The sequence below is a fragment of the Acanthopagrus latus genome, chromosome 19 (genome assembly GCF_904848185.1).
Source record: "Acanthopagrus latus isolate v.2019 chromosome 19, fAcaLat1.1, whole genome shotgun sequence".
NCBI classification, from domain to species: Eukaryota; Metazoa; Chordata; class Actinopteri; order Spariformes; family Sparidae; genus Acanthopagrus; species Acanthopagrus latus.
In genome coordinates this window covers 16,192,788-16,220,654 of record NC_051057.1, presented here as the reverse complement: position 1 = coordinate 16,220,654, position 27,867 = coordinate 16,192,788, and the positions used below count along the sequence as shown (strand labels likewise).

General features: G+C 41.9%; 1 protein-coding gene across 6 annotated transcripts; it reads right to left on the bottom strand.

Moving 5' to 3' along the window:
* Positions 1 to 52: 52 nt before the first annotated feature.
* Positions 53 to 27,272, bottom strand: myom1b (myomesin 1b). Of its 6 annotated transcripts, XM_037078860.1 has the most exons (41): positions 27,118 to 27,272; positions 26,437 to 26,650; positions 23,884 to 24,018; positions 23,597 to 23,771; positions 22,194 to 22,351; positions 21,902 to 21,994; positions 21,293 to 21,381; positions 20,960 to 21,001; positions 20,215 to 20,229; positions 19,296 to 19,457; positions 19,028 to 19,189; positions 17,046 to 17,187; positions 16,696 to 16,895; positions 16,493 to 16,546; positions 16,275 to 16,399; positions 15,863 to 16,046; positions 15,599 to 15,773; positions 15,395 to 15,516; positions 13,160 to 13,177; positions 10,855 to 11,051; positions 10,622 to 10,748; positions 9,521 to 9,705; positions 9,331 to 9,445; positions 9,097 to 9,253; positions 8,906 to 9,012; positions 8,781 to 8,825; positions 8,531 to 8,667; positions 8,297 to 8,441; positions 7,895 to 7,954; positions 7,543 to 7,610; positions 7,329 to 7,442; positions 6,331 to 6,418; positions 6,128 to 6,166; positions 5,927 to 6,032; positions 5,593 to 5,756; positions 5,355 to 5,391; positions 5,096 to 5,118; positions 4,541 to 4,596; positions 4,163 to 4,378; positions 664 to 805; positions 53 to 576 (listed from the first exon to the last, which is right to left on the bottom strand). In XM_037078860.1, the coding sequence occupies exons 2-41, from the start codon at positions 26,586 to 26,588 to the stop codon at positions 359 to 361; spliced, it is 4,749 nt and encodes a 1,582-aa protein (XP_036934755.1). In that variant the 5' UTR covers positions 26,589 to 26,650; positions 27,118 to 27,272; the 3' UTR covers positions 53 to 358. The 6 variants fall into 6 exon arrangements, with proteins under 6 accessions (XP_036934755.1, XP_036934757.1, XP_036934756.1 ...); XM_037078862.1 differs by lacking the exon at positions 13,160 to 13,177; XM_037078861.1 differs by lacking the exon at positions 20,215 to 20,229.
* Positions 27,273 to 27,867: the final 595 nt, after the last annotated feature.

Sequence of the window (27,867 nt, the reverse complement as noted above, 5' to 3'; positions counted from 1 at the left end):
CTAAATCTTCTGACACAATATAATTACAGGTGACCATTTGAATCAGCAAATGTGTCAATATATCCTTTATTAAAGCAAATATGATGAAAAACATGCACACATTATGCAAAATATCAGAACCAAATGCAGGTAAACTGTAAAAATGGTGGTCTGTGAGGTTTTATTATCATATAAAACAAAATATAATGCGCCATTAGATACTTACTCTATTACATAAATGTGAAATATTATTATCATTAACATTTGATAAGAGAAAATGCAACATATAAGATCATGGAAACACGTCAATCATATTAAGCACAAAAGTCCACATCAAACTTGTATAATATGTATGTTTATCTGAGTATACTCAATACTTTTATTCACTCGGTGGTTCAGTCTCCTTCGCTGTGTTGGCAGGCTGCTCTGGGCCTTCTGATTGGTCAGATGTCACCAGCTGCTCAGCAATCTCCTCTTTTGTGTCTTTGTTTTGTTCAGATTTTGATTCTTCAACTGCAACTTTCTCCTCATCTTTCTGCACTTGAGTCTCCTTTTTGTCTCCAACCTTGTCCATGGCAAGTGTCTTAGCTACAGAGTCTGCAAGAGAACAATCACTAGTAAACACGTCAGCACACTCGTGACAATATTACGTCATACTGCAGTGTCTCTCTCCAGCCCTCTCACCCTTTCTCTTCTGCGTTTTCGTCCCTGTGACTGGGCTTTTCATCTTCTCCTCTGGGGTATTTGGGCTGTACACCACATTTCCCTCTGCATCAGTCCAGTATGAAGTAATACCCAAGTCAGGTGTTCCCTCTATGACCTCCACCTGAGATGAGAGAACTGGAGTTAGAAGTCACCGTGTAATAAAAAGCCTGTAATAATCTACCACACCATCCAAAGAATGATGTCCACTACTTACCCAGGAAGTTCAATGAGGTCAAAAAAATACCTATGATATATTCCATATGATATGAAATATTCCAGATACACTCGACAACAATCACTGAAAAGTTTTACGATATAATCAATCTACCCTAATCTGTGTTCTCCTGATATTACACATTTTATGACCCATTTGTTGTGTCGCATTTTATCCAATATTTTTATCTAATTTCTATCTGAAATACAACATCTTGCTTCTCATTAAGTGTTATTGTCTCATCACAGTCAGATTCAGCCAGTTCATATATAATATATGTAACTGAGTGGGTCATTTTAATCATTTTCTAATATTTGTCAAACTGCACTGTGAAATCGGACAAAGTGACTTAACTTTTAAAAAATTGCTGAGACCAATGACCTCAAAATGAAGTAAACACTTTTATCTTGTACAACTTAAATTTCACAGTCTACTTTACTTGTTAATATAAGAGATATCGATATCTAATATATTATATAAGATAAAGAAAACTGCCTATCAGCACTTCTAAAGTTCACTGAATAACACGTCTTGTTTGTTTAACCCAGGATGCCCACATTGGTGAGCCACTGGCCAAAAGTAGAAGTTTACAGCATCGTATTGTTAAGATTCAAAATGGCACGAGGATCCCAAGTTCCCTAATCGACAGTACTGACAAAGCGTCCACTTCCCAGTTGATCGGCTCCAATAATGTAGCTAAGAAGTAACTGAGTGCTAATGTTAGCCCTGACTATCCATCACCATTTCAGCTGCTGATCAATCAGGATGCAGTGAAATGAAAACAACATGGCGGATTATCTGCGTTTATGAGACTTGAAACCTGAAACGACTACGACAATTTGACTTTCCCACCTTGACTGTGATTTCAGAGGAAAATGGCCTCTTAATAAAGAGGGATCCTACTGGTTAAAAGAGTATTTAACCTCACAAAAATGTTGTTTTATTTTTAACACTTTGGGCGGTGTTGGTTTGATCCCTGTAAAACTTTAATTTAGGGGTGGATTTGCTTACAACTTGGTTGTGTGTAGTGACTTCAAATCTACTAAAGTGGTAGACCTTGACAAAACCAATGAGGACAAAGACTATTTATAATCTTTGGATGTACCTCTACTGTATGACTGTACCATTGGATGCTGGTGACCAGACAACAACAAAGGGGAAACGGCATTAGTTTTCTCTCACTTACACTGTGGTGAGCTTGATTTTGTTCTCTCTGTTTGTGCTCGTCTAGCAGTGAGTTTTTTAGTTTATATTTTCCAGAGCGTCATAAATCAAGCACACCGTGGTTATTGCAGTAGAGAGAGGGGTTTGTCTCCATGCTGGTGGTTGATCTTCTTGCAGTCGAGGGTCTACAGAAGAAATCGTGACTGGGAGTGAAGAAGGGGAGAGTCAGCTGAAAGCACAGTGTGAACGGAGTGGAGGGTGGAGGAAAGTGAGACACCACAAAGAGGAAGAGGAGGAGGAGGAAGTGGGGAAGTACATGCTCGCTTTTATTAGTGTCATCAAGAAACAGGGGAGTAGGAAGTGATTCAATAATCACTAGGTGATGTAACAATCTTCATTACAGCGGTGTCATTATCATCATAATCACAATAAAGGAGGCATCATAATCATTATTGAAGGACAGTGAAGGGGGGGTAACAATGGTGGATATCAATAATGACAGTGGGCAAACAAACAGTGTTCACTACTGACAGGGAGACAAGGAAGTGATGTCATGATGACAACATTCAAATGATCATGAATTACAATAAAACAGGACTGAAGTTGAAATCTGATGAAATGGCATATTACAGTAAATCATCACGGTTTAGCCCATTTGCAACAAATTATGCGTACTACTTCTGCTTGTACCTCTACGCTCTACATTTTTCTGACATTCAAAGACTGGAGGTCAATTTTTGGTGCTTTTCCAGAACAAAAACCAGAACATTAACGTGAGGAATGAAACAAACCGTGTGCTGGTCTTCTCTAACGTTAGCATGTTCCGCTAACTAGCTAGCCCAGCATTACTCTGAAGGCTGAGGAGTATAGGGCAGTCTAGTTGTTGAGGTTTTGATATTTTAAAAGCTCAGTTTACAACTAGCATATCCACTTTGTAGTATTTCACCACTTAAAACAGCTCCTAGATGCTATCCAGTCTTTATTTTGCTAATGTCAGCAGCTCAGTCCTGCTCTTTGGTAGATTTGGAGAAGGGATAGCGTTATGTTGCCAAATACATCCACTAGACCTCATCCTAAAAGTTTTTTTCTCTCAAAAAGTTAAAAGTGAAAACATAAATATAAACAGGAAGCAAACATTTTAATAAATAGTCAACCGGAGATGTCTCATTTCAGCTGACTCACAGAGGTAATGTTAGCCTACTTGGCTAACGATCTCCAGCAAAAATAATCTTGAAATTATAAATTTCCTTTTGTCTTCTACATCTGAGATATTAAAACTATTGTTGACCAGCTTGACCATTGTAGCCACAGGAGCTAATGGTTTGGGGCTTAGCGGACAGTTGGCAGAGATGTGTAAGTTGTTCAACGACACCACCATGTCTTGATTTTCATGAAGGTTAGGTTACCTGGTATCTAAACAGCATATATGATGGAGGGCATCAGAATCTAAAAAGCCCTGATGTTGCAGATTCCCAACAGCACTCGAATGCACCAACTTGAACACACTTAATACATGCTAAGTCTTATTATCGAAAAATGCTGGCGGTAAAGTACACATAATTTGTAGCAAATGGGTTGAAACGTAAGAACATTCATTTAGCTTTATTTTGAAGACATTCCACACTAACTTCATAATTTCTTTCAATGACTTAACAACACAACATGTCTGAAACTATCGTCTTTGGCTTTCTTTTGTCAAGTAACATTAAAGTTAAGTCACGTAATATGAGTTAACCTCTCTGCAGCTTTGCACAAACAAACACTAAAATTGCAACAGTAACATTTTTGAGTGGACGTGATGTCACAAAAGTTCAGTTAGATTTGTTAGCATTGGACCAAATGAGTACATTATTTATGATTATTTTAAGGTACAAATCATAACCACACTCTTGGATTTCTCTCTGAACTGTTGGACATTTTGTTTCAGATTCAGCACCTATAGAGTTTATATTCTACACAAAACACCTCACACACCCTCAGGCCTTGTTTTCTTCCTGTGACTGTTTCCAGTGCTTTTTTCATTTATACATATTTACGACAAGATTTGGACCGTGTTTATTTTTTCTTGCTGCCCGCCTCGTCAGGGATGAACACACTTACGGTGAAGTCCGCGCTCTCTGTGCCGTACTTGTTCTTCACCAGGATGCTGTACTTGCCAGAGTCCGACGTGTTTACGCCGGTGATGGTGAAGCTGGCGAACTTGCCCGACTCGAACTTGAGGATGCAGTGGTCGTCGGACGTGATCTCTCTGTCGTTCTTCAGCCAGGTGACCTCTGGCACGGGGTCGCCCGAGATGTTGCAGGTGAGATTGAGGGCCTGGTAAGAGGACAGACATGATATTATTAAATAATAACAATAACATTTAGAGTCACTTCAGTGTCTCTTGAGGACAACTAAACACGACACATGACATAATGTCTCTTTGACACTGTTATTGTGCTGTCTCAGGTGATATCAGACTAAACTGAGACAGTTTACCTTGCCCTCCTGTATAGTGACCACATCAGGCAGGCCGCCTGCTACTCGGGCACGATCTGAAAGGAACAATGTTCAGCATTAAAACAAATACGGGAGAAGGAAAAGGAAATATCTTGAAAGTAAGTAATCAAAATTGCAACTATTATGTTGGCAGTTAAAGGATAATTGCCTATCCATGACCTTTCATACCTATTTGTCATTTAGACGCTAAAATATGGGAAAATAGGTTACAGGTTTAAAAATAGGAGAATCACCCTATTCCAGATAACAAAAGTTACAAGCTGAAGATGACACTTAAATTCAAGGACATGAACTAATACCTCATATGATATAAAGTCTGCATCATGTATTGCTTTGAACATAATTAGTGAAAGTAAAGATGACTTTATAGGACATGTATTAGGAGAAAGAACAAGAGTAGTTCTATTTAAAATTCAAGTTCATAATTTGAAACTCCATGATATCGTATCTCTTGAAAATATATAAGGGCCTTCTTGGTGGTTAACAGCCACCACATCCAGAACCAAAAGCCACTTTGAACACAATATCACTTACTTCTCTCCGCAATAGCAGCAGCTCTGGTGAAATTAAAACAAGAAAAAGAAGGAACAGCAAAAATTAGGTCAGAGGTGCTGAGAAACAGAAGTGAAAGTTGAAGCTTTGTCTGCATGCGTAGTTCCTCATGTGTTTCCTCGAAACAGAAAAACAACAGGTTAAAATTACAAGCAAGGATGCGTGTGTGTTTTTACGCCTGATGTGATGCTGCCTAAATGAAGCTAATAATGTTTTAGCTATCTTGTAGTTAGTAGCTTACTTGAGTCTCTGGAATTCTGCAAAAGCGTCATCAAATGCTGCAAAAAAAAGAAGAAAAAGGTTGAGTTTCAAATTCGGCTCACAACCCAATAAAGAAAAGAGTATAAGAATTCTGTCAGAGGTCATCAAATGCCAAAAAAAAACCACATCTAAAAGCCACAAGACACAAGCAACTTGGAGCTGAAGTACAACAATCATTATGGCTGCAACAGAAGTTTGTGATACACTGGTGGTCTCACCTTGACCAGACAGCTCCACGGTCCTCCTCAGGCCACCTTTCCCGTCACTGAACTCAATGGCGTACTTGCCCATGTCTTTCTCCGTGGGCTCCGAGATCTGCAGCCACAGCTGCTCTCCCACCACACCGCTCTTTATACGGTCAGAGAAGGCGATGGCTGAGTCCCTGTTGGAGAGATGATGATATATTGAAATCACACTACATTCTCAGAATCACAAAAGGCACACAAATGCCAAGAATACTGTACTGTAGCTGTAACTAGTAATCACATTGTCTGTAATTAATTTGTTTAAATGCCAAATGTGCACAAACAGAGATGTAGACGCAGAACCTACTTGTAGTGCCATGTCACTTGGAGCAAATCGTTATAGTAGCTGACAAAGGTGTAGAGTCGGATGCCCTGATCTGTGCTTGTGATCTTCAGTGGTGTGGAGGAATTAGCTGCAAGTTAAATGAAATGAATTCAGGGTAAAATGCAAATTTAAAAAAAGAATCAGGTACCATATTGTAAAGTGACAGCGTGATTATATTCTTACCGATAAAACTGAAAACTTCATTCATCAAGTCTTTGAAACCTAGAAGAAAAGATACAGTGACATACTTCCTACAGTCTGGAGGTAACTGGTTATTTTGAAGGGTAACTACTGCATATGTGGAAGAAGTAGCGTAAAGCCTTTATGTAGTCTGATAAATAACTTTACAGTTACCCTTTAATGTGTGACTGTGACTGCAGGGTTACCTTGATCTGTCAAATTCAACGTGGAAGTGTCCTTTCCTCTGTCATCCTTCAGGACGACCTCGTACACCCCGGAATCCTTCTTGGAAATCTGTCGGAGAGAACAGGAGCGTCAGATTCAGACGTAAAAAGCAGCGCTGAACACCAATATGATTTGTATTCATCTGAAAAGGCAAGCTTTTTTTCTCTTCTGCTAAGGGTGCTGCAGAAAACATAGATATGACACAAAAGCAAAAAAGCCAACGGACAAACGAACAGACATCAATTAACGACAGTCAACTGAAAAAGCATTCTCAGGCAGAACGGCAAAACCAGAAGCGGCCGCTGAGCCGTGACGACAACAGATAACTGTTCCCAACTTTTAGTCTTCTCCAGATTAGGGTGTCGGCATACTCCGCTGTGTCTGCAGGGGAGTCGCGCTGAAATAGGACACATGTGACATCATGTTTATACGTGTTAGGCTACCTGGAAGGAGGTCATGACAGTGAACGCCACTCGGACAGACGCGAAGAGACGACACGGTGAGATGGTAATGAGTTAGAGGACGCAGAATGGAGAAAAGGTTAGATGAAATTAGAGAGGAAACAGAGATGGAGACAGAAGAGTTAGAGGAGAAATTGATATCTGTGTGAATGAATGGCATCGTTAGGTCTTAAAATATGATATTCAGTTAAGTTTATTTTCATGAAGGTTATTTTTTAACAGACATTTTTAGGAGTTTCCAGCTGTAATTAGTAAAAAAATTAATGTTTTATCAACTCCACTTTTTTAAAAAAATGTTTTATTACTCCAACTTACTCAAAGACCTCGTCTTTTGGACCGACACTGAGGGGAAAAACACTCTAGAAAATATGAAGGGCTCCATATATTTTTGGACTTGAACAGAGCTGTGTGTTTACATTCATATATGCAAATGAATTCAGGGACAGTTTTACAGTACAGAAATATACATATATACATGAATCCACACGACACACAGGGCTCTTTTCCTCATATTTCACCTGCGCTATTTCCAGTTTCAGGACTCCCTCGGTGAAGCCAAGGTTGTTGTCAGCTTTGATCTCGCGTCCGTCTTTGTACCACAGCGCTGTCGTATCCTTCTTCATGTTGCCGACCTGAAGTGCGACGCAACAAATTGACGACACTCTGTGAGACGGCGTTTCTTTGAAAGAATGCAGGATGTCTTTCTTTAAAGTCTCTGAAGTTCTGGCTCACCTTGCATTTCAGCACAACGCAGCACTCTGGTGTCACCTCGTAACCCAAATACTCGATAAAGTGAGGACCTAGGAGAGTTAGAATAATGAAAATCAGAACAAGCAATGAAAATGTGGATCAGTTCCAGTAGAGGTGAAACATTCACTCAGTCAACTGAACATCAATCTGCAACTATACTGATCATTGGTTTATCATTTGAACCATTTTTTAGCTATATTTTCTGGTTCCAACTTCCCCAGTAAGAGAAATTTCAGCTTTTTATATCTTACAGCCCGACAGACATTTGAGAGACATCACCTCGGGCTCTGGGAAACTCTGATGTCCATTTTTCAGGACAGTGAGTGTGTCGTACCTTGCTTTCTGTGCCATTCTTTCTTCTGGAACTCTGATTCCTTCTGCAGCTCCTTGAACACTGCAAATGTAAAGATGAGGCATATTATTACAGTATCATGTCATTATGTTATCACATTATCATCTGATTGTTATGACACTACTGCAATAAAGCCTGACTGCTAGTTGGCAGGAACTGCTCAAGCTGGCTGTCTGAGCTTTCTTAGATGTTTTTACTGCCCCCCAGTGGCCAGAAAGTAGAGCTGCAGAGTTCTGCATTAACCTTAACTTTTTTTTTTTTTGCACCACTTTAATTGGTGTGCATGAACTACGGGTTAGGAGCTTTTTTTAAGGAAAGAAATGTGAAACTATCAGTAATCTTATTATCTCCACTTTAGGATTCTTTGGGTTTGACCGAACTCACCGTCTCCTATCAGTACCAAGCTGGACTGGTTGGTGGCCTTCCCATCCGTCAGCTGGAAGGTGAAGGTGCCCTCATCAGCCGGGGTCAGACACTCCATGATCATCTCAATCACGCCGGTGTTCTTGTCAAAGTTCATCTTGTATTTCTGCAAATCAGAGAGGAATTTCAAACAGAATTCATAGATACAGTATGACTGCAAAATACTGAGGGTTCATTTCCTGTTTGCTCACTGACCTCTCCCTGAGAGAGGACATTATCATTGAAGACGTAATCGACTTTGCCGTTGGCGGAGATCTTCTCCGCCTGCAGCCAGAAGCGAACTCTGCCCTTCTCCAGCAGCTCCACAGCCAGCTCTGACTTCAGGGGGATAACTAGTTTGGAAGAGGAAGAATGAAGAAAGAGAGTCAGCTCACAGAAAACAGTTTGGTCCATGACATATTTAAAAACAGCAGTGGTGTTGACATGTGACGCTTAAAACACTCACTGGGAAATTTGTGGTCGTGACTGATCACCAGCAGCCTCTTCAACTCTGAAAGAGACGAGGGAAAGAGGTTCAGAAACAGAACAGCTCTTAAAACGTGTGATTCTCTTATGGACTTCGACACCTACCCTCCTCAGAGAGGGTGTAGCTGGATGAAGCACCGTCAGTGTGGGTCACAAGACATGAGTAAATGCCAATGTCTTCCTCCCCGAGTGTACTGAAAACAGCTTTGGACCTGCAGGGAAACACAGTGTAGCAGTTCATAACTAATTAATACGAGTGATGGGTTGTTGATCAGAGAGTCTCAGTGTCGCCTCACTTGTTTCCCTTGGTCTCTACAGTCAGGCGGGATGAGTCTGTCATCTCTTCGTAGTTCTTGGACCACACAAATTTGGAGTCTTGGGTTACGTCACAGCATTCAAAGTTCAGGGAGACGATACCGTCATCGTCGACGTCCACGACTATCTCCTTAGTGCCTGAAACCCGGACGAGGAACTGTTAGAGCTTGAAATAATTCCCTCCCAATTCACCAGGAGATGACTGTTTTTCTCACCTGGTTTGGTCAGAGCTGGGACCGGCTCCGTCACATCTGAAGTCTTTCCGACACCGGCCTTGTTCTGAGCGCGCACACGGAACACATACGTCTCTGCCTCCTTCAGATTCTTAATCTGGAAAATAAAAGGAAACCAGATTACAGCTGCTGTCACATGTGTGTAAACGACTCTCAGCCTGATGATGGCGACCTTGATGTACGTCTTCTCTGTAGCCTTGGTGTTGACTCCTCTCCACGCCTCCTCTGGCGCCTCCGCCTCCTTGATGTCGATGTAGAACCCGTTGACTGGATCGCGGCCCTGGTACACCGGTGGTTTCCACAGTAGCACCAGAGAGTCGCTACGCACCTCTCTGAGCTGCAGGTCGTAAGGGGGTCCTGTGGTCCCAAACAGAAGTACACAAGGCTAAAACACTGTAGATCAGTAAGTCTGATGATGTTTTACTACAGTCCATAAACACCTCACAGGTCCAATTGTGTGCACAGAAAAGCGGAGGATGCCTGACATGTTAATGACATACTGTCTTCCTCAAGTAAAGTTGAAGGATGTGATATTAAGCCCAGTTCACATATTGGCCCTTCACAGATATATTGAAGATACATTGTCTGATAAGTGCAACTAAGTTTACTGTTTGAGTGCACTGATCTTATTTTAGGCAACAAAGTTTATTCTCCAGTATATACAGTATCTTACATTTGAGAGAGAGATCATTGTAAAAAAAAAAAAAAAGTATGTCTACAGTATTTTTATATAAAAAAAATATTGGCTGAGCTCCCTTAAATCGTAGTAGAATTGGTCCAAAAAAAAAAAAAACAGTGTGGGCAGGGCTCTGCTGTGAACACACGTCTTATCGACAATTAACAATGAACTGTTGGGATATAAATGTCAATTAGAGGTCATTATTAGACACAAAGATAAAAAAGAAACAAAATACAACTAGACTTCTTCACTTAAGAAGCTAAAAAAGTCAGCTCTCTTTCTTCAGACCGTGAGACTCTTGAATTCATCCTCCAAATGTCACCATAACATACGTATGTTCATGACTTGATTATTTTATTCATTGTTTTGTATAGTGTTTGTCACAGTGGGAATTATAACTGGATATTCGTTATGCTGCCTTGTTTTGTTAATTTATTGAGGAAGTGAAGTTCCTATTCGAAAATGGATTTCCATGTTGGGAAAAATAAAACATAGTGTATTTGATCTCACTTGGGATTTCATTGAAACAAGTGAAAAACAACATGTCTGAGGGCATTGATTCTCTGAGGAGATGAAATGGGTGGTCTAACCAACCTGGCACAGCGATGGTCCACTCCTCACACAGGAAGGTGTCACTGGGCAGTGATGGGATGCCAACACCTGCCATGTTGGCTGCCCTCACCTGGAACTGGTACTTCTTATTCTCCTTCAGGTCAGACACCTAAAGACAAAGAGACAGGAAGAAAAAGCCTTGCTTAGACTTGCCTGTAGGTCTTTAATATTAACTGAACACAACCATATTTGGGTTGAAATCAAAATCAACTCACCCTGTAGGCCCTCTCACTGACAGCCCTGATGTTGGCCTCATGCCACCTCCCAGGCACGCCATCGATGACCTCACGGTAATCCACAAAGTAGCCGGTGATGTCAGCACCGCCGATGAAGTTCGGCTGTTTCCAGCCCAGCACCATGGAGTCGCGCACACACTCCAGGACAGTGATGCCATAGGGTGGAGCAGGAGAGGCTGCGATGACAGAGAACTCAAATTAACAACATGATGGCTCGGCGGAGGAACAGGGTGAAGTAATGGGAAACTGAAGCACTACAATGAGGTGATACTTTTAATTTCCAAACTTTTTTTGGCATCTCAAGCCAGCTGCTTTAATTTATCAATCCTTGTTCTTTGAAATACTCATAAAGTTGGATTTATGAGTTTGTAGATGCTGTTGAGCTTCAGCGCCACATTACTGAGAGCTGTTCTTTTTACAGCAGGTATAACAGTTTACTTTCTTCTACAGCCAAAGATTACATCAATACTGGATTACAAGTAAATTAAAGACAATAGTGAGTGAAAACCTGCTGTGACCAACAACACAACTGCACCTTCAACCTGTTATATCAGCATTTGTATTGTTGCTTAAAGAATAGTTTGAGATTTTGGGAAATAAGACAAGACCGATACCACTCTCATGTTTGTATGCTAATGAGACGGTTAGCTAACATTACTGGAAACAGGCAAATGTTTGGCTTATTCTGACCCTGTCCAAAAGGCAACTTACCAAAGCACTATCATTGGCATGTTGCTTCTCGTTTGAAAGAGACCAACAAGTAGAAACCAGATACCCAGCAAAGCCTCCAGGCCTGTTAAAAAAAAGCTAACACTGATGTTAGCCTGCTAGAGAGGTTGATATCAATAGTAGCCTGTTGGTGAAGCTAGCACTAATGCTAGCCTGTTGTAGAGGCTAACACTGATGTTAGGTGCTGGTAGGTGATTTTTTTTTCTATTGCATTTAGACTGAGCCAGGCTAACTGTTTCCCCCTGTTTCCAGTCTTTATGCTAAGCAAAGGTAAGCTATCCGACTGGACTGCTAGCTGCAGCTTTGTATCTAACACACTTATACAAGAGTGGTATCAATCTTCTTGTCTATTTCTTGCCAACAAAGCAGATACGCTTGTTTTCCCAAAAAATAAAACCATTCCTTTATACTATTGATTAAAATGTGTAAAATGGTTTAATATTACATAAGATTTATGGTAAGAAAATGTCAACAAAGGCCACAGTGATTCCTGGGACTTGGGTGAAGGTGTGCCTGTGAGCAGAAGGTCTCTCGAAAAGCAGGATCAGGTGACATGGTGATAATAAATTGACCTGTCGTACACAAATAGTCAGGTGAACATGACACCCGCCCCTATTTAGGGGTGAAGAAGCTGGTCAAAGTGCCCGAGAGCTGGGCATCTGAAGAGGTACACATGTAGTGCACTACCAGAAAGGTCTCGGGTCACAAGTGTTCTGCTCTTGTGTTGGTTGGATGACCCACTTTTCAAGTACAGGGTGTGATTAGCTGGCTCCTGCCATGACATACTTTTGTGTGTTCGTGTGTTAAAGTGCGCTGGGTACTCGATGTGATGGCAGGTCCCGAGGTGCCAGGTGACTGATGCCCAAGCCATCAAGAGAGGAGAAGGGTTATGGGAAAGTAGTGACCAGCATAACTACTGACAAGCGTGACTTTGTTGAGTTAACGTTTGGTGTTGTTGTACAGTGACTTACCTTAAAGAGAAGAATACCAGTAGAGCACTTCAACAACTGATAATTACATGTAAAGTCAGGGTAAAATACAAGTGGGAGGGAACTGATGGAGTATTTTGTGGTTTGTTTTAGATTTTCCATCTCTGACCGGTGCTCACCTGACGAGTCTCTCCTGGGCCTCGCTGTCTCCCGATTACCAGACGCACCTACTGAGAACTTACGTTCCTGTTTGGTCTCAGGCTTTTTGACTGTCTCAACAGCCTGATCCTGAACCTCAGCGGGGACTGGATCTAAGTGTGCGGCTATGTCAGTAAGTGAGTCAGAAACTGAGTCTGACACAGACTCTGAGATCAGGTCTTTTGCCAGGTCAGGGGCCCAGGACACGCTGCCTCTCTTGCCCCCCTTGCTTTTACCCTCTGTGGGTTCAGCGAGGCCTGAGCTAGCAGCCCCGGCCCCCTCCCTGGCTTCAGTGTCAGTCTGAGCTTTACTGCGCTTTTGCTTAGTGTCAGGGGGGGACTGGACAGATTCATGCGTGCCCGTCCAGCGTGGCCTGTGCTCGGTTAGTTGGCCCACGTTACCCCCCGGCCCCATCTCCGGCAACACACCATGAGGAATGCCGCCCCCTACAGGAGTTAGCAGAGAAAAGCATAAGAGTTTGTTTTTTGTTTTGTTTTTTTAAAACATACATCCACAAGATCATTTAGAGAGCAAAAACAAGTCGAGCAGAAACACAGAGACAGACAGTAATATTCAGTACATCAGCATATAGAGTAAAATGTCCTCATCTGACTGCAGAGGAAATGAAGACAAGATGACCAACGAGTGACATCCGTGTGAGGGGGTGAGTGCGCTTCATTTGGGATTATTAAATTTGCAGGTGAGTGAAGTAGAACAGCCAGTGAGTGTTGGTGTGCAGGCTTTGCACCAACCCTTAATGAAAAAAATCACTTTCGTAGCAATGCCAATGGATTTCATTCTCCTCCAAGACTTCTACTCAAAAGATTAATAATTTATTTTGTTGTTGTGTGTTTATTGTTCAGATTATGTTGGCCTATTAGTGAAGCTAACAGTCTGCTGTATAAGGTAACACTGATATAAGACTATTGGAGATGCTAACAGTGATATTAGCCTGTTAGAGAAGCTTACAATCGCCTTATCAGCCTTCCGAATTACTGCTTACATGACAAAAAAATCCATTGGCAAGTGTTTTTCATAAGGGAAAACATCACAAAGCCAGCCAGTGAATGAGTGACATCTAGAGGCTATGTTATGTTATGTTATGTTATGTTATGTTATGTTATGTTATGTTATGCTATGTTACATTAGTTAAAATGCAGAGAGACTTCAGGGAGCTCATGCAGGAGGTCAAAAAGAGCATCTGTTAATTATCACAGCCGCTGGATTGCTCTGTTTGGGACATTGGGAACTGATGTAATAATCTATCAACTTTCAGTGGAATCATGTCTCAGTAATGTGAAAATGCAGTTACTGCTTTACATAATACACTTTTTAAAAATATATATGTGTAAAGGTTTTTTTTCTAAAGGATAACAGTGGAAAAGATGTTTCATCACAGAGGAGATTTTCAAATAAGAAAACATTCTCAACTGCGAGGAGTTGGAATTGGATTGGATTTGCTCATTCATCAGTGATAACTGATGAGGCATTAAAGATGATATCATGAGTCTGAACTGAGTGAGCTCATGCCCTGTCGTTCTCAATCATACTACATGGCTTAGGAATAAATCTTCATGTCTTGTTGGAGAAAACCACCCAAATTGAACAAAAATAGACCTAATTATTAATAATTATCTCATGCTGGCCAAACACAATTTATATCCACCCAATGGCATGAAAAGTAGGTCAATCTGACAACTGTATGACTATGATGTTCTGTGTGCATTTTTAACTAAACTCAAATGTCATAAATAACTTGTGTAAGTTATTATCGAACAGAGCAATACCAAAGCCAGGTTAGTTGTAAAAAGAGAGAAAGTCAAGCAGTTTAGGTGGACCGGTGGGGGTGGGAGAGGCGTGTGTGTTGGTACCTTTAGCACCGTGTGGGGGGTTGCCGACACGTCTTGTGTCCAGGATAGGAGAGGGAAAAGGGGTGTGACAGTGGTGGTGTGTGTCATTGGACTGGTTTGTAACGCCCACTGAATTGGGTCGCACTGACCCAAATTAGAGGAAGTCTACAAGTCCTGACCCTGCCTCAGGCTGTGCAGGGATGAGGAGGGTGGAGGGAGGGTGGATGTGACTGGACAGGGAAGTATGACACGTAACGGTGCAGAATAGGGTGATAGAGTGGAACCATGGTGGAGAAAGTGTGGGGGTAAAAAAACTGTAGTAATCTACAACATCATCACAAGGAAAGGAACATCAACATGATTTGATTCAGATTTCTAGATGATTTCTTTCTATATGACTTTCAAAATTTCATGTAAAATAGTCAGAAAAGTAGCTTTTTGTTTATTTCAGTCTGTGGGAATGCTAAATTTAGTTAGCACCATAGACTGCTCATATATAGCATTGAATTAAACTAAATTAGTTTCATTTTAACGAAAATGAATCCTAGCACATGAGTTTTATTTTAAAAAACTGAACTCTATTAGAGTACTGTTCTACATACAATATTTTGCGAAATGATAAAATGCTCGCTCAACCTAGAAACCCCTCTGTTTTCATTCCTCTAAGGGTCACTGTAACTGCTAATAATAATGACAATGAAAACAATAATCACTAACAGCTACATTTGACTCCTTTGTTAATACAGTCATTCTCATCATCCTCAGTCTGCGTTAGCTTCTCATATTGAGCTATGAAGCTTCAGTTTTACTCACCAATAGCAGCCTTCACCTCCACAGGCTCAGAGTCTGGGGAGAACTGGCTGAGTCCTGCTGCGTTCACAGCCCTCACCCTGAACACGTATTTCTCTCCAGTTATCAGACCGTGGCAGAAGAACCTGCAAATTTACCAGCAATACATTTCTATTCAACCACCGGCCTTTAAAGACATTGGTTAATAAGAAAGAGGAGTCATTTTACCTGGTGCCATTCACAGGCTTGTTGTTGCATGGCTCCCACACATTGCTTCCCACCATACTCGCCTCGATGTAGTAACCCACCAACTCTTTGGCATCACGGGACGCTTCCCAGGACACAACGACTGACGTGTCTGTGTTATTGGTTGGGATGACTTTGCTTGGGGCTGATGGGATATCTGTGGACCATAACATTTTTGGGTCATTATCCAAGAATCTAATGTTACTGCTGTTACGATGCACGTGTGCATGTTTGTGTTTTTCTAACCAAGCTTGTCGCCAACAGTGGTGGCCTCGGTTGGGTCGGACGGCTCGCCCACACCGGCAGAGTTGCAGCAGCGGACGCGGAAGCTGTAGGATTTCCCCTCGGCGAGATCAAACAGCGCAAAGCGAGGAGACTTGACTGGGATCTCTGTGTTCACCCTCTGCCAGCTGTCTGTGTCTGAGACGCACTGACAAACAAGGACGCAAGGTCATCTCTCACAGAAACACATGCAGCAGTTGCAGTTAAAGGTATACTCTGCAAGGAAATACAAAGTATATACTCATACAAAGCTAATCCCACTCAATCATCAATTCTGACCCAGTAAAACTGTGGTGGTGTCTGTAGATACAGACACCCTGCTCACTGCAACTATGTTCTTATGTTAGGGGCTCTTTGCTCTTGGTCTGTAATTTACCTTTTCCACGTAGTACATGACACCTTCAAGGCCTTTTCCTGCAGGTGGCTTCCAGCTCAGCACCACATAGTTCTTGGTTGCTTCTGTCACCTGCAGCTCAAGAGGCCTGCCAGGAACAACGCCCTCTGATGGTCAAAGATAAACAATTAGGTCCCCAAACGCATCAGCCGAACGTGACCTTGATGCTGCTGGTGGTGTTTCAATATGAGATTTCCTACCTGCTGGCTCCTCCTCTGTCACAATGATTTGTCCGGTCCAGGGAGCAGAGGTGCCTGGGAATTGTTTATGTAGGTTTTAACATTTCCATATTTTGGTCCATTTCCAAGTCCTAACAGTGTTTCTAACTAGTTTAAACCACCAAAAAGGGAAAAATGTGTCCATGAAAGCTCTTAAATTTGACGCACTGGTTGCTGTACAGTACCTCTCATGCGGGCACGGTCAGCCGGGTCCATGGCAGCCACCGGCTCAGAGACTCTGGACGGGTGGCTCATGCCGCTCTTGTTGACAGCACGGACACGGAAGATGTAGGATCGGCCTTCCACCAGGCCAGTGACGGGGAAACGGGCAAACTTAACCGGAGTGTCATTGCACTGGATCCAGTGGTTGGTTCCAACCTCACATCTGGACACATATTACAAAACAAATCTTACACGCTGAGGTTTTTATTCAAGTGTAGGAGGACCTTTTAATGATAAGCAGTGCTATTAGTATTGATCTGATATTTTCTCACTTGCCAGTCAAAGTGTAATACATAGCAGCAACATGACCGACCTGTCCACAAAGTAGCCCAGGATGGAGTTGCCACCATCGACAGCTGGCTGCTTCCAGGTGACGATGATGTAATCCTTGTTGGCATCCAGACAGCGGACGTCCAGAGGGGCACCGGGAGCTCCTTCAATCTCGGCGTCAGCATCTAACACAAGCAGACACACCGTCAGCATTATCAACATGGATGCACACTTTTGAACAAGTCCCATCGGTTGTTGTGTTTTTCATATTTATTCACCTTTTAACGTGCCTGTAATGAACTGATTCTACACAGCTAACTCTACTGTGCCCTGTGCTGAACTGTGCTCCATGCCAGGAATGTTTCAGGTCCTCAAGTCAAACACAAGCCGAGAGCACTCAGGACGCAGGAGGACAGAATTAGCAGCAGCCCGCCCCAGAGTGAAAGGGGATAAGAGAGGTGACTCTTAAAGAAACATAAGGGTAAAGCCAGGGCACCTACTGTAGTGATGACCACACCACAGACAGCAGTTGCATCATTATTCCCCAGTGCATGTGTTCCTATGTAGCCTGTATTTTACCATCTCTGAATTACGTATTTTACTTTGTTTTTAAGTTATCCTAACACAATGAAAGTTTTTAAAGTTGCGGCTCAGGAAAGTGTCAAATGAGGGATTTTCTTGACACTGATTATTTGTCGAATGACCACATGCAAGATAAGGATATAAACAAGTGGAAATAATTATAACCAGAGTGTGTTTGGCAGAAAGGAAACTGGGCAGCCTATTGTTTTTCCTTGAAGCAGATATTTACAGTATCTATCTGCGCTCACAGCCAGACTCATTCCATTGCAGAGCTCTCTGAGAATAGCCTGAGTGCAGCCAGGATCATATAGCATTTTGTTATGGAGACTGTACCTGGCTGCTTTCTTTACTTGGGCGACCCTGAGCAGTAACACTGGGAGCAACAGTGCCTATTTTCTGTCATGTTCATACTTGACATGAAGAGACGCAGAAGATTCAAAGGTCAGAATTGTCTCTGAAGGCAGCAAAGATAAGCTTCACCGACCATTTTTTTCCATGGCATTCAAACAGATGCCAGGGAGCTGACACTCAGTGGTGTCTCTATTAGATATATCCTATTTAAAACCGCTCACTCATAGTCAAACACTTTGACTATTAAATGTGGTATTGTCGTCGGGTGCCATGGGACGTGCCTCTGTGACTTCGACCTTGATCTGCTGACATACTTGATAAAAACAAAGCCGAGGGAATCAGGTTGCAATAAAGATGTGTTGACTAGAACGGCAGCGGGAATGTTTGTGGGGGGATATTTTAGATACGTAACATTTTACAGAATTAAAGGCTTCGGGACCTCACGAACGGACCAGTCAGAGCCAGAGATTAGAGTCCTTTGAAAGAGTCTCAATCTTGGAGTCAGCATTGGAACACGATTTAGACAGGCCATCAAAAAAAAAAACAAAAAAAAAAAAACAGCAACAACCAAATTAACTGTCCGAAAAAGGATGAGGTTGGGAGGGATGGTTGGGTCAAACAGGCACAGGACTTTCACCCAGGAAATGTAGTTAAGTTGCGTCATGTATGTCACATAATCAAATAGTTGTTTTAAGCTGAACCACAATTTTTTTCCTTAATCTCACCAAGTAGTTTTCTTGCCTTAACCAAGAAAAACTTAACCAAACTGTGACAAACTATGTACTTGTACACCTGTTGCTGGTCATAATATATGTCATTTTGGGAGTCACAAGCAATCGACCTGTTCTTGTTGTTTCGGAAAATTTTCAAAAAAGCACATTTAACTGATCACATCTGGCCCAACGTGTTAACAGCATACGAGCCAGTTCACAGGTTTATATTCTCAGGTTGGGCCCTTCTGCCAGTTACAAAGTTGAAGCTTAATTCAAAAGGTGGCACATTTCTGAAATTAGATATTTACCCCCTATAGCAGCCATCTTTACACAAGGTATAGTGTCATCTAACTTTTTAACACAGTATAGGTTCACCCACCTCGGACAAAAACATAGGCTGAGTAGGTTTCATATCCAGACTTGGTGGTAACACGCAGGGTGTAAAGCCCCTCGTCCTCTTTGTTGAGGTGTGTGAGCGTCAGTGTGGCTCGATCTCCACTCCAGTGCATGTGGTACCATTTAGAAGCAGACAGCAGAACATCTAGGGAAAAGATGGAGGATGGCTCAGTAACATGAACGACTGATATGCTCAAGAAAAGGACATGCAAATTAGTACAGCAGTCTACATCTTGGAGCCGTCTACTTACCGTCTCTGTACCACTGGACCTCTGGCTGGTAGCGGTGCAGGGCAGGGTAAATGATGACTGTACATCCCAGACTCATCGTCTCACCTTCTCTTCCGAATGAGACACCGAATTTATCAACAATGTGAGTCTTGAAGGTGATGCCGTACTCCGACACCGGGCCATCTACAGTCAAAGCAGGACACAGCAGAACTTCAGAACTCGGCATTATTCTGCAAAATAGTTTAATGACTTAATTCAACTCAAGTGGAGGAATGACAAATGACACTGTGAAAGATACAGAATATGATCACGTCAATAATCATATCCACAGAGCAAAAAACAATGACAGTAAGCTAGTGCGACATGTTTCATCCAGGCAGAGGAAGGTGTGGAAGAGGACATGTGGAAGAGTAAAGGACAGCAAACAAATACAGACTGAAACAGTGACTCTGAAACTGCAGCACAGTGCTCACAGCAAGAACTAGAGGAAATACGACAGATCAGTGTCATGCATTCAAAAGTGAAGCGCAATGGACACGTGAAAATATTTGATGTTCAGTGTTTCACCTGTTGAATTCATTAAAAAAACACACTTAAACGCACAGAAAGACTGAATAAAATACAAACACTAGACAGCATAGACACTATCAAATGTCAACAAAATGTTCTGTCGTTTAATGCAGATGCACCCGAGGAAAAATGTTATGGCAGCACAGCCGCTGAACATCTTGCACACGTTCTTCATCGTGAGAACGTAAGCTGACAGACGGCATACTCGAAACATGGTCGATGCATACAAAGTGAAACTAAGAGGAAAATACTGTGAACTTTTAGTTTCTAGACAGAGAAGCGTGGTCATGCTTGGACACAGTCGATGTGGTCAGTGGAAACATCAAATTCACCCAAATGTTTTCAAACCAGATTTCTGTGACCCTTTTACCTTCAGTACTGTCCCCTGTATTGTCGCAGCAGCATTAAGAAAATAAAGAAGTTGTTAGTGCAGTAGCAAGCACAGAGTCTTTTCCAGCACCCAACCCCATCCCACTCATCACTGCAGGTCAGTTATGTATGAGCAGACAACCCAACATGAGTAATGTTAATGTATGAAATCATATTTTTGACTAATAAAAGCATAATGGCAACATAAAAGCTGCATCATATTAACACAAAATTAATGGCTTTGTGTAATTTGAAATTAGTCACTTGTAGCTTTGCGGAGCTTTTAATTCTCTTTTAGCTCATTATTTTGGATTTACAGCCAGAAAATATGCTGGCCCCTCTTATTGTGTTCGTTAAAAGCAGGGCGATGTCGGCCCTGAGGGTCGAAACACAACATGATTCAGAAAACTGTTTTTGTGTTTTATTTCTAAGGGCCACCACAGCGAGCAGAGTCTCTCTGATAAAGCAGCTGTACAGTACATGCACAGTGCCAAAGAGCAGACAGGCAACGTTAGCAACTAGCTCATGAAGAGAATCAAAGGTAGATATTTTCCCTAAGAGTTATACGGCGAATGAATATATGGCGAGAAAAAACTGACTTCTGCGGGATGAGTAAATTATCACTGTTTGCTGGCATCTTACAACTCCACTGGATGAAAATATGTTAATAATGGAGATAAATTAATCAACACAGCTTTAAATTCTCAATATAGCAAAAAACAAATATGGTGTAAATTCACACTTACGTCTGGGTTCTGGTAGGCCCTCCTCGATTTCACCCTTGAACCCTTTGGAAAAAGCAGCAGTTGCTATTATTACATACATAGTGATGAACTACAGCAGGCATCTAATTGTTAAGACACAATTCAAACTAAGCTTGGCTCTACGTTTGAGACCAATTACAAAAAAACAAGAAGGCGTTTCCCAGAAAACCTGGAAACTTTACTCAGTGATGGTACTGATTTATGGTGATTGTCTTGTGATTTTACATAATCATGTGATCATGAAAGTTTTCTTTGTGACTTTGCTCTTGTCAAGAGCACTGAAAGGTGATGGTTTTAAGACTTTGTGAGACCTACTCTTAACAACGACGGAGGCAAAAGCAGACAGCTCTCCCTTGGAGTTCATAGCAGAGACCCGATACTGCGCTGTGTCATCAAAATCACATCTGAAAGAAGAGAGCATCAGGTGATCAATGTCCATGATACGCACATTCTTTCCCTGAAGGATCTCTGTGTACAGTTCCCTTCCCCTACATCAACCTCCGCCCTCTCAACCATGTAAATAATACCAACTATGTGAGCCCGCGACTGTAAAGCGCTCCATAACTCTGGACCAGGAATACTCCGGCAATAAATAGACACCACGGATGATGTCATCTGCACCAGGTGGTGTGGGTCCCTGTACATGAAAGTATCTGCGGTGTGCAGCACGTAACAGAAGTCAACAGTCGTGCATTGTATATACTGTTTACCGTTGGTTTGTTGTATATAAACATGTATAGTGTTGCACATTTTTGATCCTTTGGATAGATACAAAAAAAGTATCCACAAGTGAAGCTGTTGGCAAATTCCAGGACTTCCTCAACCCATCAGAGTGGTGACATGTTACGGTCATTAAACTTTGGCACAAGTTATTTCAGTGGCTCTTTGAGAAGAATTTATTTGGACGGGAGAAGCTAGACCTACCTGTTGATCTCCAGTGAGTGCACGTTGTATCTGCTCTCAAGTTTATACTTGCCAGGGCTGGCAAGAGGGTCAATTGCCACATTGTTTTTGTACCTTGTAGTGGGAGGCAGAAAGAATGAAGAAGACAGACCAGAGGAAACAGAAACAAACTTGGAGGATGAAACAGAATCAAGAGGAAAAAAAATAAAGCCAATGGAAACTTAGATATAGCTCAAAGGAATAGCTGGATGTGAAGGGGACAGAAATGACAGATGTATGGATATGATATGGGTGGTGTTTGTCTGTGACCTACCAGACGACCCGTGGATCGGGCCAGCCGCTGACAGTGCAGTGCAGACGGACACACTGCTTCTCCCACACGGTGTGGGAGCGTGGTTTAATCACAAACTCGGGGGTATGCATCAGGCTGTCTTCGTTCATGCGCTTAAAATGTTCCTCGTGTTCATGGATCTATAAACAGAGCAGTTCTTTAGCTTTGAATCACTCAGGACAACTGTACCTGTGCCAAACCCAACCAAACGTTTACGGAATTCAAAATGCACAGTTGAAGCAAAGACATACAAAAATTCAGCAACATCCAACCAAATCTTTGTATCGCACATGCAACATATATGCACATTTCAACATGAGCTTTAAATGTGACTGTGTGTCGTTCATTATGTCCTATGAGTAGCCAGGGGTTTCGAGGCCCCGTGTAGTTGTGCATCCAGTGAGTCAGCCCATAATATGACAACACCAGTGGGACATTGCTTCCCTGTGTCTCAAGAAACATGATCTCCTAAGGAATTTGTCACTCAGTAGTAAGGCTGTCTGGCAGAGTGGAGACAGATAAATACACTTTTGGGGGGGGGGGGTCACTGTGGCTTTTATGATGCCTAATGAATGATCTGATACTACTTCACATAATCACCCAGGGACATAAATAACTCCCTTGTGTGAGGAGTCGTAGTAAGCACTTAGCCACAGGCACTTCGTGTTCATGAGCTGTACTGCAATTACATACGCAAATATGCAGATGATATAATTCTGTTATATTCTGGTGTACAAAGGGTGGTCTGCTGTGGTTTTATCCAAAGTAGTGGTTCAGCTATTAGAATGGTCTATTCTGACGCAACATGTAGCAGTAGGCAGTCTGTGATGTCGTTGAACAAAATCCAATCTGAGACGCCTTGAAGCAGGATGGTCAATGATGATGTCACAAGTAACAATGGGTACTCTGTGATGTGATGAAACAAAATGGTCTCCCGTGAGGTCGAAAATGTTAAAACAATATATATATATATGTATAAAAACCAATCTGTCATGAGTGATTAAAGCTACTCTGTGAGATAATGGAACAGAATATACTATAATTACGTCACAGTTAGTGATGTCATGACTGAGATTGCCTGCTGTGATGTAGAAACAAAAGTGATCTGTGACATCATGACTTCACGTCACCTACTGTGATGTCACAAGCAACAAAATCTAATCTGTGCTATCGTGAACCAGAATGGTCGACTGCGACGTCACAAGCAGGATAAGCCAATCTGCGATGTCATGACTGAGATTCTCTGCTGTGTTGTAGCGATTAAGCCTGTGATGTCATGAAAATAAACTGGACACAGTTTGACATCACGTCACTGATGTCCTGCAACGTTAAAATAATAATCTGCATGACCTTAAAACAGCTGCATGTATAACTCCCCCACTGACCCTTTTGTTCAGGGAGATACGTTCAGCCGACCCACGCATGGCCTCCCTCCTGGAGATCAGCTCTGACCTCTCCATCTCCAGACCACTGGTGAACAAATCCCTCCGAGCCATGTATGCAGCAGTGTCCCTCACCCTCGCCTCCTCTGTATCCGATAATCCTGCCGCATACTCTTGACTAGGAGTTCGTTGAGCAGAGGCAAGGGTGGACGTGGGGAGTAAGGCATATCGTTAAAACTGAAATCACGTTTTGGAAAAAACATTCTTTGAGTTCCAGAAGAGTTTGTTACCTGCCCCTGAAGATAGGCACTACATAGCCGATGATTTGGTTGTCTTTATCCACAGCCAAGTAAGTTGGCTTGGCTCTCTTTGGTACGGGGCTCAGTCTGCTTGCCTCCAGCCCAGAATGTGAAGACACTTTAAGTCTGGGACATATAGAATACCATCAGCCTGGCACCCAGCCAGACAGTGCAGCTAACAACATAACATCAACATGTGGGTATAAAGCCAAGGTGAGGGATGATAGATGAATGTTGAGTAGGGAGAGTAGTGAAGATGATTTAGTTTGGAATATTTTGCATTTTTACACCTCCAAAACATGAAGATCCAACACAAAAGACCATATGAACGCTGCTGAGGTTCAACGAACACACAACTCATGTTGTTATCTAGCATGATACTACAGCAACACATACCATCTGAGAATACACCTGTTATTATAACCAAAACAATGCTTCACACACTACACACAACAATTATCTCTCTCTATCTGCTTTCGTTTAATTTTAGATTTTTGTCCAGACGCCATACACTTTGTCTGCGGCAACACTATCCACAGCACTCTGAGAGATGGGGGTGGGAGCTCGGGGTATGAGATAACAAGAACCTGATAAGGAGGCCGGGGCAAGAAGGGTGACAGAGCAACAGCCCTCATTTCTCCCATATCAATCTGGGTCAGTGCCCTTTTAGCTCTGACCATTTACATTCTCTTGACTCTCCTGGATCATTACTAGCTTGCTACAGCTAATTGTCAAGAAAAAGATGGGCGTTTAATTTTAGCTTTGATAAGTCTGAGCACTAGCTAATCCTATCAGTGGAGGAGAAGATAGATATTCATTAATACATGTTCCAGGAAATTTAAGCCAAGAGTCTAACCTCAGTGTTAGCATCTATAACAGGTTAACATCAATGTTAGCCGCTACAACAGCCTAATCTCAGCGATAGCCTCTCAGATGGGCTAACATCATTGTTAACTTTGTTTACAGGGTTACCTCACTGTTTGCACTTACAACAGGCTGACATCAGCCATAGCATCTCAAACAGCCTAACATAATCATTAGCTTCTTTTACAGGCTAATGTCACTGCTAATTTCTTTTACAGGCAAACTTCAATGTTAGCATCTCCAACAGGCTTACAAGAAGCCTCGTTAGCCTCCACAACAGACTAATGTCAGTCATAGCCTCTCAAACAGGCTAACATCACTGTTCAATTCTTTTACAGGCTAACATTAGTGTTAGCTTCTCTAACTGTTATGCCAACTGTTTTAGCAGCCATTCAGTCCTAATATTTGAGTGTTCATGTTGTTCCATATATTCATTGTCATTGCCATACAGACCTAGTAGGCTAAAAGTTAGTAGCAGTGATTTTCAATTTGTGATGAGCTGTTCTAACTTAAGATTCCTAACTTGGGAAATTCTCCAGCAGGACGGTTCTGTAACAGCTAAATTTCTATACTAAAATATGCTTATTTCTTAATGTAGTTAGGAAACACATTTATCTAAAATTCAGACTTTAAAAGTTTCTGTAATGAGGCTCCCAGGACGGCTACAACTCGCATTCAAACTGATTACAATATGGGGAGCTTTGGTTCCATTACTTAAAACCATTAAAGATGACCTCATAGAACAAATCCAGTGTTTGTGACTTCATTAATGTATTTGTCTCAACAATATCGTAACCACCTTGACTGTTAAATCATCGCCACATTATAATTCTCCCATCCTCACCACAGCACAGACTTGGTAGCTGGTGGGCTGCCCAGCAGCAAGTGTAAAGGCCAAGATCAGATGTTGTTAGTAAAGCCTAAGCCCCTCTGACCTGTTCACACTCTCCAGGCCAGGGTATTTAAAGTTTTGCCAAGCACTGAGAAAGACAGGGTCGGCTGTTACTGGGTGTTTTGTTATCCCACTCTTTCTAGTGATGCATCATCAGTTTTTTTTTCTATTCAGTGCATTTAACTACAGACACCTACACCAACAACAACTCATTTGTCCTATGGATATTCTCTACTCAAACAGCAAGATCACAAAGTAGAGCAACAGAAATGACCACCAATGAACAGCAACTCGCCTCATGTCTATTGGAAATAAACACATACTCTGTCACTTGGCACTTTCTCTTCAACATGGTATGCACAGGTCAAGAGTCTATTTCAGTCTACCCCATATACAATAACGCAACCATTCCATGAGAGAGCATCTCCGCACAGCTTAGCTAACAAAGGGATTTTGCTCTGAATGGTTTCCCATCATTTGAGTTAGACAGGAATGTGTGTTAAAGGTAAAAGTTCATCAGCATGCATAAAAGCAAACTGAGCCAACATGCAACGAGATTCAAGCTGTTAAAAACAGAAAGAGTGATGAGCTTCAGGTGTGTGTGAGGGTTTATCAAAGTGAAGGAGAGCAGAGGGGGGAAGATGGTTAGCAGGAAAGATGATCCCAAAGCTGCGGCAGGAGGTGAACTGATCAGTCGGGCAGGGAGATGGCATTAAGGGGAGAGCTGGAGGGTTTTTTCCTGTGTGAAAGGCTGATCATGAAGATACGATCCTCTTCCTCCTCCTTACCCCCTGCTCCTGCTGGTGGTGGAGGTGCTGCTGCCAGCAGTGTATCTGCTGCTGGACTGGTACTGGCTCAGTTTAGACTCCGTCTCCTTGCTGCGGTAGCCGCGGTCATAGTGCAGGTGGTGCTTCTGGTAGAAGGGTATAGATCCAGACATGGTGCAGGCCGCTGCCGGTACGAGCCCTGAGTGTCTGAGTTTCTTGCTGCCTATTTGTTTGTCTGTGTGTTTGGTTAGTGTCCCAAGAGCAAGTTGATTAACTGTACATTCGTCATGACTTCCACTGAATTTTAAACATCACAGGTGTCATTAACAAGCTAGCCATGCTTCCATTTACTCCAACATGTTCTTTTATAGTTTGAACATGGATTGTTAATTTAGAAAATCAGAATAGAAAATAAAAAAATCAGCTGTAATAAAACATTAATTATATTACAGAGAATTTATATTTTTATTTAACCAAAAACTGCAAATAAATTATTTGATCAAAAAGAAAAGACAGCATGTTAAGGTCTTCTTTTAACCATCATGAAATCTGCAAAATTCAAACCTGCAACATCAACTAGCAAGACATGATAAAAGATTCAGGCAATCAGGCACTTTCTCGGCATGCTAAGACAGACATATGCACCGGCTACAACCTGCGTTATCACATCCTATCGCTGCACGACGGTTGCCGTTACCTTACCCTGGACACAAAGCCCCAAACTCCAAGCTTCAAAAGAAAAGATGGTCCAAAACTCCAAACTTAAAGCTTGTATCCCGGCAAACCTACAGGTAGGTGCATACAGGGCTGTGGTCTACACAACAAAAATAATGTTGGCCCTCGCCAGAGTGTCCAAGCAGCAGTCACAGCCTTTTATGGTGAGGGTGGAGATAAATATAGCCGAGAGGAGAGTGCCGGGGGGCCAGGCAGCTCCTGTAGTGCAACACATTTATGGGTGCGGGTCTCTGACGATGAGCATTACTGCCTGATATGCAGGTAAACACGGGCTTTTGTCCAAATTGTATGTGCACTGTTTAGGATTTTTTTTGCCTCCTTTTATCCAGCTTACACATGTATGAAATGTATGTCCCATTTATGTTAATGAATGTACATTTTTTGGATGTGTTTTTGTTCCTTGTTTGGTCATTATTGTGTTACTCTTTAGAAGTAAAAACAAAAAAAAGTAACCGCTTAACTGTACAAATTTATAGCTAAAATTCAAAATCGATCTAATTCAATATGGACATTAGGTGCAGATACTGCTGCTACTGAGATATAATGTATTAAACTGACATCATCGATCCAGACTCCATAGTCTGATTGTCATTTTGCCATTGCACTCTTTAAAATTCTCCTAATATGAACTCATATATAAAGGTCTTTTAACTTCTTGATAATTAATCTCTGTACACTTGTGAATATGTTAAACATCAAACATATAATTTGTAACAT

Coding starts and splice junctions, on each gene's coding strand:
- myom1b (XM_037078860.1), bottom strand. CDS start 26,588: ATGTCTGGATCTATACCCTTCTACCAGAAGCACCACCTGCACTATGAC. Junction 21,002..21,292: donor TGCCTCCGTCGTTGTTAAGA/GTAGGTCTCACA, acceptor CTTTTTCCAAAG/GGTTCAAGGGTGAAATCGAG. Junction 4,597..5,095: donor TGCTGCTATTGCGGAGAGAA/GTAAGTGATATT, acceptor TGTTCCTTTCAG/ATCGTGCCCGAGTAGCAGGC.